The sequence below is a fragment of the Schistocerca gregaria genome, chromosome X (assembly GCF_023897955.1).
Source record: "Schistocerca gregaria isolate iqSchGreg1 chromosome X, iqSchGreg1.2, whole genome shotgun sequence".
Taxonomy (NCBI): Eukaryota; Metazoa; Arthropoda; class Insecta; order Orthoptera; family Acrididae; genus Schistocerca; species Schistocerca gregaria.
In genome coordinates, this window is record NC_064931.1 from 795,079,030 (window position 1) to 795,095,367 (window position 16,338).

Consider the following 16,338-nt stretch of genomic DNA (forward strand, 5'->3'; position numbering starts at 1 on the left):
CCAGGTGGCCAGGTTGTGTGGGAGGAATGGCAGCTGTTGAAATGCAGGTACCAGTGGTTGTTGAGGGGCTTAAGGTGGACAGATGTGTGGATGGAGCCACCGGAGAGGAGGAGGACAACATCCAGGAAATTGGCACTCTGGGTTGAGGAGGACAGAGTGATTTAAATGGGAAGGAAGTTGTTGAAGTTGTGAAGGAATGAGAGTTGGATGTCTTGGTCCTGAGTCCAGATCATGAAGATATCATCAGTGAACCAGAGTCAGACTAGGAGTTGGAGTTTTGAGAGGCTGAGAAGGATTCCTCAAGATCTCTCATACACAGGTTGGCATTGGAGGGTTCTATGCAGGTGGCCATGGCTGGGCCATGGATTTATTTCTATACCTCCACTTCAAAGGAAAAGTAGTTGCGTATCAAGATAAAGTTAGAAAGGTGTATGAAGAATGAGGTAGTGGGTTTGGAGCGTGAAGGAGGATGGGAGTTTTCAATAGTGGCAAGACCATGGACATAGGGGATTAGTTGTTGTGCAGGGAAATTGAGTCAACAGTGACAATAAGGGATCCAGGAGTTAAAGGATGGAGAATTGCTGAAGGAAGTGGTTGGTATCTTTGATGTGGGAGGCTAGGTTTCTGGCAATTGCTTGAGGTACTGGTCGACAAGAGCAGAAATTCTTTCAGTGGGAGCACAAGGTGGAAGATTGGAGGGGGTCACATTTTGATGGTGGTATGAACTGGGAGAGGCTTGGTTGAGTGTTCAGATTAGATTGGCTTTGATTGAAGGGATTGGTGGCAATGAAGTGTTTCCAATGTAGGGATTGCGATAAGGAAAGTAGGTCTTTGACAATCCCAACATGGGTTAAAATTGGGTGTAGAGCTGATGTGAGGCCTTTGCATAGGGCTGAAACTTCTATGGGGCTGAGGTTTTTGGTGGAAAGGTTAAAAACAATTTCTTTGGTTTATTAGAGGTTCTGGGTTTTTTGAGGCACTGGGAGGGAGTTTTAGAAGATGTGGTAAGTTGAAGAGGTCAGCTAGGCAGGGTCTGGGTGCTGTGATGTCAACAGGTTTGACAATTTATGAAGGTGGTGGTTGGAATACTGCTGTAGGTGTTGATGTGCACAGGTTTCTGTTTTGAAGATTTTGTTTATGTACCAAGAATTGCACAGTAATAGTATCTTGTAGAGGGAGTAGAGGTGGTTATGGGATGCCTGTATCACGGAAAGATGTTTCTGCAATACTAGGTTTGTGAGTGATAGAGACTGGTGTAATCTGAAAAGGTGAAGGTTGTTGTGAAAGGATAGATAGTATCCAGAGAAGGGGATTTTCATGGTTAGGCCATTGATGGACAGGGGTACCATGATCCAGACAGCATTTAAGGAACAGGATTTGGGACTGGTTTTTAGCCAAGGAAAAAATACTGTTTTGAACTGGTGCAGAAAGATGGAGCTGGCATCTATTGGGGTAGGGATGGTGTTAGGAGATAGTGACGTGGGAAGTGAGTCAGTGGAAAGTGTTATGTGGGTATAAGGGGACTCAGATAATATAGCGGTAGTTCGGGGAGTGAAAAGGATAAAAAAAAATGGTGTTGGAGCAATAGAATGGTTTTGTGGCATGAGGACATTTGATCGTGCAGAAGTTGTAATCATACACAGGAAAAAGAAAGGAAAGACCTGAATATCTGGCTGGAGCAATATGGGAGCAGGGATGGTGAGTGGATTCTGCATTGAAATGTAGTGGTTAGTTGCTGGCAGGTGCTAGAACTGTGAACCCGTGGATGGGTGGTACATAGAACAGCATGTGGTGCAGTTATAATGACCATGCCCGGTGCTATAGGGTGTTACAAATGTCAAGTGCAACCACATTGTTAGGCATCGGCAATGCGTGTATGTAACAAAGGCATGCGGGAAAACATAGGAAAAGATGCGGACGGACAATATTGGGGAGACAAAGAGGATGTGATTATGGGCAGTAACAAAGCAGGGATGGCTCAAGGTTTGGAAGGAAGAGAGCTCCTATGTGGTATAAATGTTGTAGGAAATTTCTTGTAGAATTTATGTATTTTGGATTAAAGGAGACCACTCAGCAAGAAGGAAAAATGTTGAGTTATCAGTAGGCAGAATGTGCTCAGTTTCTGTGGGTGCTTCACAACCTAGGCCGTCTGGATCCTTCCCTCCACCACTAGCTGCTCTGAATTACATAGTTGGGAGGGAGTTATCCTTACAACACATCCTCCACTCGTATAATTGTTGTGGCCTCAGTCTCAGGTAACTCACTGACCCTTCACCTGACAGTTTCCCCTTCCTCTGTCCTGTCACCCTGTCCCACTTCATGTCCCTATACCATCTTCAGTTTGCAAAACTTCCCGCTGGACCCTACAATGTGAATTACCTGCTGAGCCCATATACTTGCCACCTCTGCTATCCACACTCCTATCCACCAAACAAGCTGCTTCCATACGAGCCTCTAGCGACTCACTCCCAATCCCTCTCCCTGCCTCCCGCATTTCTCTCCCTCTACCGTCCCCACTGCAACCAGTTCACTCCCAAAAATACAGCATTAGTCTAGCACAATGTAGGTGCATAGGTGTCTGTTTTGTGTGTGTATTTTACTCTAGCTGATCAAAGAATGGCTCTAAAAAATAGCAAATTTTATTTCTTTAGTGTGAGCCTGTCAACAACTCAATACTTATGCTTTCCTTTAATCCAAAAGTATTTATAGCCTAATAATTACCACAGTGTATTGAAAATTTACATGTGTAGTGATAAACATGTTGTTATCTTTGAAGTGAAAATGTGTTCAAGATTCTTTGACTTATTCCACACTCATAAGGACTGTTTCACTTGGGATCTGTGGAAGGTACGTTAGCATATCTTTTTTTTCTATGTAAATATTTATTATATGTTTTTGTTTTTGGACATGTTCTGCATCCTGGCAGACCTCCTCACTATGTATCTACTGGAATAAATAGTACATGTAATTTAATATACTTGAACCAGTGATGTCCTTCACTTGGATACCAGACTTTCAAAATACCCCAATGTGTAATTTCTAAATGAATTTATGCTATTACCTGTTAAGTTTTTTTATGGTGGAACTTGTGAGAGTGTTTCATTTTTTAATACTTCTTCATGGTTGTACAGGAAGATGACGATAAACAATATGAACAACTGGTGGCTGAAGTGCGTAGATTCTGCATTCGTAATCAAGAGCAAGCATCGGAACATCAAGACACAGTTGGAGCTGAAGTGCCAGAGCGCCGACTACGTATTCCAAAATCTGTTTCTCGAAAAATCTCGTTAACCTGTGAAACATTGATGCGGAATGTGGAAACAGCTAATCACCAGCAGCCACAGCCACATCACCTCTTGCCAGAAACGCGACCACGTGGAGGTGGTGGTCGTCTACGCAGCCCTGCTCCATCTCCAAGCCCTAGTCCTGTCTCGAGTCCTATCCCTAGTCCATCTCGGAATCGCTTCCAGGTACAGTTCCTTTTTAAAAACATTAAGTCATAAGTTATGGTTTATGCAACACAGATACCTGTTCACAGTAACACATTTTGAGAATGAATTTGTGCTTTTCGGAAATGACTCGTTACTCATCACAGACGATGATTCAGATTATAATCTAACATGGATACATGTGTGTAAGATAAAGAGTTCTTTGCAGTCTCTTTTTTTAAATTCTCATTTGCTCTTTTAATTCATTTTTTATTCTCATTAAGGTCTGACAATGAATGACAAAACAATGTTTCTGCTGCACCAGAATAGTTAAGGATGAGACGTTCCTAGTCTGTATAGGAAGTATAAAACTCTCAGTTACTTCGCAAATTGTGCTAGTTATTCAAGAGCACTATTCGATTCTCATTTATGCATTTTTAAACTTTCTTAACTTGTTTGTCTTTACTCGCTTTTCCTCACATTGCTGCACATCAACTCATTGTTTTCAGTTTTATGTACAGTAAGACTGCGTCAATCTGGCACTCAATACTCCGGCAGTGTCAATAGTCCAGCACACGAGGTGTGATCAAAAACTAACAGGAATGTTTGTTTTTCTTAAATAATTTTTATTTATTGGTCAACATCAACTTTGTTCCCTTCAAAGAAATCCCCCTCAGATATAATACACTTTCACTAGTGCTTTTTCTGATATTGTAAGTCCTTCACTTTTCATTATGGTGTTCAGCTCCTTCACTGATTCTGTTTTTATCTCATCGAGGGTGGCACAACGATAGACTTTCATAGTTCACTTCAGTCTTGGAAACAGAAAGAGGTCGCAGGGGACTATGTCCTGGAAATAAGGTGGCTGAGGCAACATAATGGTTTTGTTTTTTGCCAAAATACCCTGAGCAAGCATTGAGGTGTAAACGGGAGTATCATCATGATGCAATTTCCATAAGTGGTTTTGTCACAATTGTAGTCATTTTCTTCAGATTGATTCACACACATAGTGCATAACTTCCAGTTAGTATTCCTTACTGATTGTACAAGCGTAAGGCAGGAACTCGTGGTGCACTATCCCATTGTAATGGAAGAAACCAGTGAGAAACACCCTTCACATGTGTTCGAAATTGTCAAATTTTTTTCAGTCTTGGCTCTTCATTCTTTGATTGGGATGATTGGGCCTCCGTTTTGACATCTTATCTGTATACTCACGTTTTGCCACCTTTCCTGAGAAGTTCTGAATTACTGTCAGCTTCATTCAGCAGTTCCTGTGTGATGTCTACATGATGTCCTTTTTGCTCAAAATTCAACAGGTTCAAAACAATCTTTGCTGCAACTTGTTTCATGCCCAAAAGTCTGAAAAAATCGCTTGGTATAATCCAAAAAATATGCAAAAATCATCAGCTACCTCTCTGATGATGATTTGGTGATTTTCCAGAATTATTTTTGTTACTTCTTCCACACAATTGTCAGTAATTGATGTGCTAGGGCATCCAGGACGGTCGTCATGTTCAGCGTCCTCTCACACCTCTTAGGAATGTTTATACCACTTGTAAGTTCTGGTCTTACTCATAGCAGATTCACCAAAATCCACAGTCAACGTTTTGAATGCAGCACTACACTTTATTCCATTTTTCAAGCAAAATGTAATACAAATTATTTGATCCATCTTTTTCTAAAGTAAAAATTCACCAAGTACTCACAAACACTTATACATTTCTGACTGTCAAAAATAAACTAAATATTCAGATCTGCTGAAAATGCAAACATACATCAGAAACACATGTACCAAAAAGATTTTAAAAAATTTGAAAATTGAATGTATAAAGCCTGCAAAATTAGTAAAATAATTCCTGTTGCTTGTTTATCACAACTTGTTCATCAGAAATTTTCTCATATTTTTAGCTTGGCACAATTGGCAGTACACTCGGATGCCTTTGAGAAACATTAGAACTGTTTGGTTCAGCGTGTCATCAGCAATAGTTGTCTGCCTCCCTGAGCGATTATTTTCTTGTCTAGATAAGCCAGTTGCATTGTTAGCTTTGTGCTAGTATCAGTGATTCTTTGTTCACTAGACCTAAATTTACAGTACTTACATTTGAATCAGTGCTGCGAGATTTTATGTAGTAGTTATTTAATAAAATCATTGTACTATATCGATATTCAGCTGCTTGGATGACTGTCAGAAGATTACAACGCAGTAAAAAGTTCATATGTACAATTAATACGTTTTCCAGAGCAAAACTGTAACAATTCACTTAAAACTGGACATCATATGAATCCTGGAAAAAGGCAAGAACTGAGACAATATTATGAGTAAATTTAGTATCACATATTCAACTATATATGATATTAAAGAAAAAAAGAACAACAGCTAGAGAAATTTGTGTCACAATCTACTTCGGTTAAATGCCCGGACATGAGGCATACTCTAAAAATACCTAAGTAAGGAACTGTAGATGAATTTTTGCATAAGTGCTTCATTGCTAAGAGAGCAGAGGTAAATGCATCAATGAGGCATATGTTATTTGAAAAGCCAAATTTTTTTACAAGGAATTAATTTTGCCCGCACATGAAGTTCTTCCATTATTGAAAGGGTTGCTTCATAATTCAAAATCTGTCAGGCCATCCGTAAACTAGATGTTTCTGGTATAATAAAATAAAATAAACTAATGAGGGTGCTGCAGATGAGTACAAAACAATGTTTCAAAAGCTTGTTGATGAGCATAAGTTGTTCCCACATCAAATTTACAACACTGATGAGACTGGACTGTTACGGCAATGTTTTGCCAAATTCAACCTTAGTGGAAGCTGAGAGGTCCATCGCAAAGCATTTGAAAAAGAATAAAGGTAGAATAACTGTCTTATTGTGTGAAAATGTGTCAAGATGATCATAAACTTCCCTTGTTTTTGAGTGGGAAACATCAACAACCTAAACCTGAAAAAATATAACGCATATCCCAGATATTTACGGTGCACAGATTAATTCCTAGATGAAAGCCAAGTTGTTCAAAGATTGATTCTTTCACCATTTTGTCCAGCTGTGAAAGAAAGCTTTCAAAAAATTGGACTATCTACAAATTGTAAGGTGATTCTCATGCTGACACCTGTTGAGGTTACCCTCCAGTATCTGACTTTGTCTCATGTAGAATTTTTTTCATGTATCTTCCTGCCAGTATTACAGCACTAATTCAACCCACGGACCGAGGGAACAAACAAAATTTCAGGTGCTGGTACAGTGAATTTTTTGTGCAAAAGCTGCTAAGCTACTGCATCATCAAAAAGTTCCAATGCAATGTTAACATCAAAGATGCTATTTTAACTGCTGCAGTTGCTTGGACCTGTGTGAAAAATGCGACATTGCACATGTCCTGGAGCAAACTGTAGCGTAAACTGCTCGAAGAAGCCAAGATGGAAAGTGATGTAAATAATTAGGAGTCGAGAACTGATCGCTCTGAAATTGTAAAAGTGATAAATTCTGCATCCACTTATGAACTGAGTGCATTTTCAGCCAAAGAAGTTGACAAATGGATTGACATTGATAGATATTGATAGATATTTAGCAATCAAAGAAGAGCAGACTGATGATCTGATGTTACAAAGGGGTTTCAACCCACAGGAGCTGTCAGAAACTGAGAGTGATAAAGGAGATATGGCTAAAACTCATATCTCCTGGGCTTAGGTTTCAGAAGCATTGTTATGAAAGTCACTGAGAGTATCCAACAATACAGCACTTCTGAAGTTATAAATTTGCAGATTATACAAAACGATGTTTCTCAAAAAAAAAAAAAAAAAAAAAAAAAAAAAAAAAAAAAGAGAGAGAGAGAGAGAGAGAGAGAGAGAGAGAGAGAGAGAGAGAAAGAAAGAAAGAAAGAAAAAAAAGAGGAGCTCATTCCAAGAAACAAGTTAGCATTTCCTCCAATGTTCAGGAGAGCTCAGAACAAACTTTCAGCTTAACCACTGGGGTTAAATACCAGTCCAACGTATTTCAATTAAACTCCACCAAATCCTTGGTAACAGTTTTTATAATTAGCTAGTTCTTTATCCTTTCAAACCAGTGGTGCCTATTGTATTTCATAACTGGCATACAATAAAAAAAATTGTGTATATTGAACTTTTCTAAAACTTTGAGCCTTAAATTGATTTAATAGAGCATTATAGTATTCGGCTTTTAATTCAGTGTTATTTTTATAGAAAAGTAATACCTACTTTTTTTTATACTGTAGTCTCTCCTGTTATATTAAACAAATAACAGTCACTTGTTTTTGTACATTAAAACTGTAGGTTTTACTTATATCCCTTTTTTTAAACCAGGTTTTTATAAATAACCTTCATTATCTGGCATATTTGATAATCCAGCATTGACACAGCCCCAAGCATACTAGGTTATCAAGGTTGTCAACCATAGCTTTATATTAGTGAACAACTTTGTTCATTTGCAGAATCATTTTCATTTTGTTCCACCATCTCCTATAATGGCTACTTGTGAGTGTTCAGAAATCAATGCTTGTAATACCAGTAGGGGCTAATTACCTATGAAATGCTGTAGTCTCTCAAAGTCTCAGAAATTTAAAAATTTCTCCACTTAATCTGATTTATTATTTTTTATACACTTAAAGTGCTTGCAGGATGAAATTTTCACAGAGCAGCAGTGTGTGTGCTGATATGAAACTTCTTAGCAGGTTAAAACTATGTTACCAGACTGGTTCTCAAGCTCAAGACTTTTGCATTTTGTGGGCAAATGCTGTACCACTGACCTACCCAAGCATGTCTCCTGAACCACCCTCAAAGTTTTACTTCTGCCAGTACCTAATCTCCCACCTTCCAAACATAACAAGAAGTTCTCCCGCCTAACTTGCCGGACTAGCACTTCTGCAAGAAAGGATTTACAGAGACATGGCTTAGCCACAGCCTGGGGGTTTGTTTCCAGGATGAAATTTTCACTCTGCAGCAGAATGTGCACTGATGTGAAAGTTCTTGGCAGATTAAAATGGGTGCTGGACTGAGACTCAAACCAAGGACCCTTGATTTTTGCATGCAAGTGCCCTACCACTGAGCTACCCAAGCATAACTCATGACCCATTCTTACACCTTTACTGCTGCCAGGACCTCATTTCCTACCTTCCAAACTTCACAGTTCCCTTGCTTAACCGGCAGGACAGTCATGCTTGGGTAGCTTAATTGAAGAGCACTTGCTAGTAAAAAGTAAAGTTCCTGAGTTTGAGTCCATGTCCATAACACAGTTTTAATTTATCAGGAAATTTCTCGTCATCGCACATTCCACAGCAGAGTGAAAATTTCATTCTGGCAACAATACCCCAGGTTGTGGCTAAGCCTAGTCCCTGCAGTATTCTTCCTTCCAGAAGTGGTAGTCCTACAAGTTAGGCAGAACTTCTGTGAAGTTCAGGCGGTAGGATGTGAGGTACTAGCAGAAGTAGAGCTATGAGGATGGGTCATGAGTCATGTTTGGGTAGCTCGATGGTAGAGCACTTGCCTGCAAAGGGCAAAGGCCCCAAGTTCAACTTTTGATCCGGCACACAGTTTTAATCTGTCAGGAAGTTTATTTCATATGATAGTCATGATACCCAGTCAATAACAGTGCACATGTTTAGCATATTTTCTACGTTTATTGAAAAATGTGTTCTCCTTCTTATGTATTGTAATAACTAAATGTACTGATTTGCCTGCCACCTGTGAATGTAGTTTTCAGGCTTATGCTTTACTTGTTACTGAGCACAAACGGCACAAATTAAATGGGGTCAGCCACTTAACAGGTATGTGTTGCACCTGTTGATGAACTACCAAAGTATGCACACATTTGGGAAATAAAAATATAAATCATTATGCAGTACACAATTTTGTTGACAAAATAAGGACACCAACATTCTGGCATTATGTTGTTGTTGTCGTTGACGATGAGGAATGGAAGAGAAAGGATGAAACCCATGGTGCCTGCACATAATGTACTCCTCTTGAATAGCACCAAGGGGATCACAGAAAGTAACACCCCCATCTGATCAACAAATCACCTTCCACAGTGATACATGTTCTCATTCCATGAAACACTGTGGAGCAGTTTTAATCCTTCGCTGTGAATAGAATGCTAAAGTCAGGAAAATAAAGAAAGATTAGTATTGTTCATCATAAATATTTCATAAAAAATGTTCTGAAAGTGTAAATATATTATTATTTTTTAGAAAAGCTGTTTTGTTGTTCCGATGTTTTTGTTTCTTGATGAGCAGAACTATCCGTGGAATAAGTATGAGTATCTCTCCAATGCATGCTCCTGTTTAATAGATCCGTGCATATGATGCAGTTTTCCAGTTTTAAAATGTTAGTACTATTGTGCCACCTATCTACTGCATTATTATTATTAATACAGATCTTTTCTGTAGCTTAACATTTTCTGTGCGTACTTGTATTATCTTCAAAACTAATTGTGTGGCTGAGAATAAAATACTCATAAGAGAAATATGCAAGTACTAAGTGTATGATGAGGAATATTTACAATTGTTAGTTTACAAATGACATATTTTTAATCATTTTAAAATGTGTGAATTATGCAACAAACTTTACATTAAATTCTGATAAAATAAACTGTGTCTATAGGTATCAAGAGTATCCGAGATGTCTTCACCGACAACTTTCTTCGAAGTATCACCATCTCCATCATCATGTCCAGTAACAGCATCACCATCTGCATCATCATCCCGGTTCCAGGTGACTTCCGTTGAACCAAGTGTTTTAAATCCAGATATAAACAGGAGGATTGGGAGGACTGTCACACCTGGCTTTTCTTTCAAGTTGAATGACAATGATGTATCTCCAAATAACCATTTAGAAACGTCAGATGAATCTAAGAAATCAGAAACACCTTTGAAGCCATCTGTAGGTGGCCTCATGGATGAAAGTGCTGCTCTTAGAGCAAGTGAATTGTCTGGCTCATCATTATCGTCATCAATAATTACAGGTGACGCAACCCAGAGTTCTCCAGTTATGCCGACTCAACTCATCGATACATCCAAAATATCTCAGAACATTGCAAAACAAATGCAAAGTTTGTCCAGTTGTGCAAGTTTACTGTCATTAGCTTCTGACACTTCTGAAGATAATGATGACATGGAGGTTAGGAGACTTATGGATCCAGAAAGTTTCACTGAAAAGCATAATCAACTTGTAACAGATATCCAAAGTAATTCTTCTCTTCAGAGCACAAATTTTGAAATTCCAGTTCCAAAAGTGACAACCCCTTCAGATGGAGGAGTTACAGTCAGTTCTAATCCAACAAATGAAACTCATTCAAATAGTTCGAAATTAGTTAGTAGGTTTGGACATAGCACAGTTCCTCAACCACAAAGAAAGATTTCATGGGTTGCACCACCAGACATCCATGTCAGTGACCAAAAAGCAACTTCCAATTTAGAAAAACTTATGGGATTGTTTCAACAACCAGGCAGCTTCTTCAACAAATCCCAGCCTCAGTACAAAGCAACAACTGCTATCATAAATCAACAGCCTACATCAAATAGTGATGCAGCATTTCTTTTGACTGCAGGGCCATTGGCTAATGCAGTTAAAGATGCAATGCTTCAGAAATCTGGAAAGCTAATCCCAGAAGGTCCCGAAGTTAGAGCATCACAATCTCCAGTGCCAGATTTCATCAATAACAATAAAACTGGAGAAGCCAAGGTTAGTGAATGTGATGATAAAAAGGAAATTTCGCCAGTATCATATGAGAAAGGCAACCAGCCGAGAATAAGGCATCATGAGGATGAAAATTTTAATCTAGCCAAACCTTGCCTACCAGTTGTTACAGGTGAGGATGATCGTGATAATGATGATGATGATGATGATTGTGATACCCGAATGTGGTGTCCCGTAACATCAGTCTGTGGCAGTGGTATTAAATTGTGGGATTCAGCTGATGTAGATTTCAGTCAAAGTGCTTGTGGTTTTCAGTGTGGAAATTTGAGTGTGATTGATGATGCACGGACAGTGATGAAACTTCATGTGAATGAAGCTGGATCTCCTGCAACTGGTGAAAAAAGTGACAGTGATTGCCATAGTCCATTTTCTTTCGAAGAGTCGTGTAATCCTGTAAAATCACCTGAAAATGTTGAAACTACTGACCCTGATCCGAGACAGGCTCAACTAGTTGATAAAGCGAATAACTTAAGTAGTGCAAGAGATGATGATCAGATAACTGTAGTACCTGACTGAATAACTCATTTCTGTAAATTCTTTTTGCAGGCACTTCATGTGTATTTCTCATTTGTGGAATCACCAGTATTTTTCAAGTGTTCTTGGTTAAACCAGAGCTCTAAATTTCATTTATATATTAAATAATACCCTATTTCCTCTTCATTTCCTTTCTTCAGGTATTCCAGTTGTCATTGTGAGTCTCTCCCCAGTTGTTGTAATTTTTATAATTTTGAACATTGTTACATTTTTTCTCTGTCATGACGTAATGGTTGAAAAACAGAGAAGTATCTTCCATTAAACTAAAATCTTAACTTCACTGTGAAAATAATTTATAATAATGGACACTACTAGAGTTTGAAAGCAGAAGTGACAAATGCATATTGTTTGTGTTTTTTATGACTGTTATGTTGCATTTCAGTGTACCTTTGACTTACATTGTCAGTTCACGGAGTATTACCTTCGTGAAAACTTCTAGAGAGTGAAAGTGTTGCAAGTATTGTCTCAAAAGTAAATTGGTTCTTTAGAACATTGAAAATAGAAGTGGACCCTCATTCATCAGATAAATGCAGGACACCAAGGCAGAGAAATGCTTACCTGAAATAAAGAATGTAATTAACTGTAGTTAGCAGTCGTTTCATTAGTTGACAAATTTGTTGTGTTTAGGGTGGATTTATGCGATCGACGTTGAGGAAACATACAGCTACAGTTCTAGGTTAATTGTTTCTTCAAGTGGTGATGTATACACCTGTTCTGGAGTGGACTATTCGTAGCCTGTACATTAGAGCAGATGTCATAAGTACCACTCACATACTATTTACCAGAATATTTAATTAAAGCAATGAGTTCATGTATACTTGTAATTGGTTATAGCAGATAACCATTTAAGGAGGTCATTAATGTGTGTCATTACAAAATCCAGTAAATTTACAGCTTCATACTTCTTCTATTAATTAAATACTGATCTGTCTCTTTGTTAGGGGCACGTATTGTATGTTTGCAATTCAGCACATTATTTTTGTATGTGATTCATTGCTGAATGTCAGAAGTATATCACTAAATCTCTCTCTCTTTGGCAAATAATTAGATTGTATTTCAGCTAGTTCTATCTGGTAATATAGATCTGATTTAGAATTTGTATGGTGTGTCCCTCTTCTAGTAATTATTTGAGAAAGTGTTTCTATTCATATCTTACATCTTTTGCAAAGGAAAAATAGGTGTGCTTCATTCTGAATTAGCTTAACTTTTGTGCTTTCATTTCTGTACACTTCAAATTATTCTCTTTCCATTTTCGCATCTACGATGCACTATTTTACTACAATTTTCACACCGTGTATAAAGTACTGGGTCTTATTTCAGCTGGTGGCTATATAATTAATTAATGTGAAATTGAAACCATTAGCTTGTTAATGTAGTTAAATATATGTAACATTTTCCCATGAAACTGCACTCTTCGACTATGTGTACATAAATGTACACACAAAAAAAGGGTTTTTGCGGAATACAGTTTGAAGTATTCTTTTATATACTGTAGGAGCACTAATCCTAATTAACCTGAACACACATCTTTTTTCTCAGTACAAAACATGACAAAACTTGCCATTTTTCTCTCTCTCACTTAGAGCAGAAAATATAATATATAATTTATGGTCGCAGTTGCCCCCATTTAGGAAAAAATTGCCTCTCTTGACTAGATATATCTTTAGTATATTTTGAATAACTTCATTTTCGTGTCGTCATTATGTGGAATTTATACTACCATGGTCCTAATGCATATATTGCATGCATATTCAAAAATAACAAATTTTATGTGTTTGAGGGCTAATTTCAATAAGTTTTGTTCCCGTCAGCTTTAATTATCACAGCCTGTACTTACAGCTGTCCTTATTTTCATCATAATGCTTGATTGATGATGTAAACAAATATTCATGGCTAGTAGTGCCACAGTTCTCTTATTAAAACAGAGTTCTCATAAGATTTTTCTGTCTTATTTTGAACATGCTAGTTTAGGAACAATAAAGATTTCAATCATAGGAAATTGCCTAGCAGTTCTCTTCACTCTCAAATTTATTTAACATTCTGTTCAGGACTTGGCAATACTAAACAATTCTTCAGATTGCATGAACTCCATGTCTAAATTACAATTATTGATTTGCTTATTTTTATTGTTTTGTGGTGCTGCATTGAGACTCAACAGTGTTGAGGCCAGAGCATCTTTATTTTTAATGACTTTCTTTCACAGCAAACATTTGTTATCAATCGGCTATCACAATATGGAGAACAGTATGTTACCATTGCATTTTTGGTTTAGTGGATGGTAGTTTGGCACTCTGCTTAATTTCATTGAGTATTTAGTTGAATAAGAAAAACCTTTACTTAGAAACAAAATGTAGATTTTTAAAAAAGTTATATCATGACAGAATCATAAGTAAATTTTATTGTTTGAATGTTGTGGGAAAGTCTAATCCATCGCTATTCACGGGTAATATTCGAGTAATCATCTAAAATAATCTTCAAAATAAAAGATTTTCTGATAGATAACAGTACAGATTATGTTGAACATCTCACAAGAAATGAAAAAAGACTGCCAATGTTCTAAATCTATTTAAATGATTTACTAATAAAGTAAACACCTTCTACAAGAGTTTTCAGCACTGAAAAAAGTGAGTGCAAGTACTTATTTGTGACAAACTATGTCACCCATTCCCTAGTACTTTTTGTATTTGTGGGAATTCCATCACAGCAAAGTGTTGACAGTGATGTCTAAATTGAAGTACATGCTGATTTCATATTTGGAACTAATATTAAAAGAGAGAGCACACACCTCATTAAAAGCAGTTTGGTTTTGTTGTCTGTACCACACTATTGTGAATTGCTCATAATTACTCGTTGAAACAGATAATTGTAATTATAAACCTTTGTTCACATTTGTATTGTGTGTCCTCCTGTCACAAAGTGGAGCTAGGAGGAAAGGAACTAATGCCTGTGTGAAGTACCCAATACTACACCCTGAAGAGGAGTTTGACAAAGTTACTAGTGTATGTAAAACTTTTTCAAGTAGAATGAAAATTTGTTGGAGGGGGGGGGGGGAGGAAGAGGGAGGAGTGGGGAGTGAAAGCATTCTTTATATAAAAGAATAAAAATATAAATTGCTTTGGCTTTGGTTGGCAGTCTGTGAAAAGTCTCACTCTTTCCCAGCTTTTAATTTGTATATCCTAGCTGTGGTCCATCTTAGTTCCATAAATTCATTGTTATAGCCAGTCAACATCTTTCACTAATGTTTCATAAGCAATTTCACTCTGAAAATTCTGCTTTTTTTCCACCCTCATTTTTGTTTACTATTTGCCATATTTCTTTGTCATTGCCATTGTGCACTTTCCTTCTGTTTGTTACTGCCTGTTTGTCATTTACATTTGTTTTAGATGCTAACTGAGTGTTGCAGAGCTACAGTAATCTGTGTGTGCAAACACTACAGTCTTTTTCATCGTCATATTTCCACATCGTAGTCTCTTTGAAATTTTAGCTTCTGTTCCCTCTCCTCTGGTGACCCCCTGTGACTTCCTCACCCATCTAGTTTTTGTATTTTTCATATGCAACCTTATCTACACCTGCTTTTAAGACATAGGCATCAAATTATGATGACACCTTTCTATGTCCTACCCTTCATCCCGGAAGAAATTTATGTCTGCACACATTGTCCAGTAAAAGAAAGAGAGATGTTGGTATATAATAGCTGACTGTTGTATTTTGCCCAGTGGCCTGAATTGAACTCCAATTATATGTTTAAAGTTCAGTAAAAGATGATTATAAGCTACTTTTGATAGTTATAAATTGGCGTTTTAAACTCAGAAATCCTTTTGGTACCTTTTAAGAGGAATAAGCTCTTTATCCTTTTTAGATTTCATCATCCTGACTGTCTATTTATGTGTGACATTACAAACAAATTAATAAACTTCACAATAATTAAATTTCCTGTTTCGAAGTGCTATAGGAAGAAAGCCACTGCTCAGAATGACATTAAATTGGAACAGCATGTTATTGACACAGGAAGAATCACCATGGGGGGGGGGGGGTAATGAAAATTTCATCATCTTACCAATAAATGGTGTCAGGTAAAAGTAACAGATGAATCGCAAAGTGACAGCTGTAGTTTGAGTTGCACATTACACCATCTGTACTGTTCAGTGTGCATGTCTGTACAAGCTCAGCAGTCTACAGTTGTGGCACTGCTAGTTAGGTAAGCCCATCCAATGTGGCAAAGTCATACTACATTTGATGGAAAAAATCTGTTTTTTATTGTCCTGATTCCAAAAACCACATATAAAGCAAAACTATGTCACTTTTTAATTGTCCTGGGACCAGAAACCACATAAAGAGTAAAAGGACAGTGACATATAATTTTTGTGAGACTGGCGCAAGACATGTTCAATAAGCTGTCCACTCTTTTCTGCCTCAAGTTGAAATAGAAATACAGCATGTTCCACAACAGATTGGAGTGTGATGGGAGTCACATTCAGAAGGTAGTGCAAAATGTGGTCCTCCATTTCAGCTACATTCATAATTGGAGCACTGAACACATCATCTTTCAGATAACCACACAGCCAGAAGTCACACGCATTAAGATCAGGTGATATAGATGGCCAGGCTGTAGGAAACGGTGACTGATAATTCTAGCGTTTGCAAAATGCCTCTGCAGCAGCCACTTCAC

At 37.6% G+C, this 16,338-nt stretch overlaps 1 protein-coding gene across 1 annotated transcript in view; it reads left to right on the forward strand.

Annotated features, from left to right (window-relative positions):
• LOC126297466 (protein phosphatase 1 regulatory subunit 37) overlaps positions 1-15,697 on the forward strand; it is a 203,138-nt gene extending 187,441 nt beyond the window's left edge. Inside the window, exons 10-11 of the mRNA XM_049988342.1 lie at positions 3,132-3,470; positions 10,041-15,697. Coding sequence (XP_049844299.1) covers positions 3,132-3,470; positions 10,041-11,651 — 1,950 coding nt within the window. The 3' untranslated portion in view covers positions 11,652-15,697. The remainder of the gene's footprint in view (positions 1-3,131; positions 3,471-10,040) is intronic.
• The last annotated feature ends 641 nt before the right edge of the window (positions 15,698-16,338 follow it).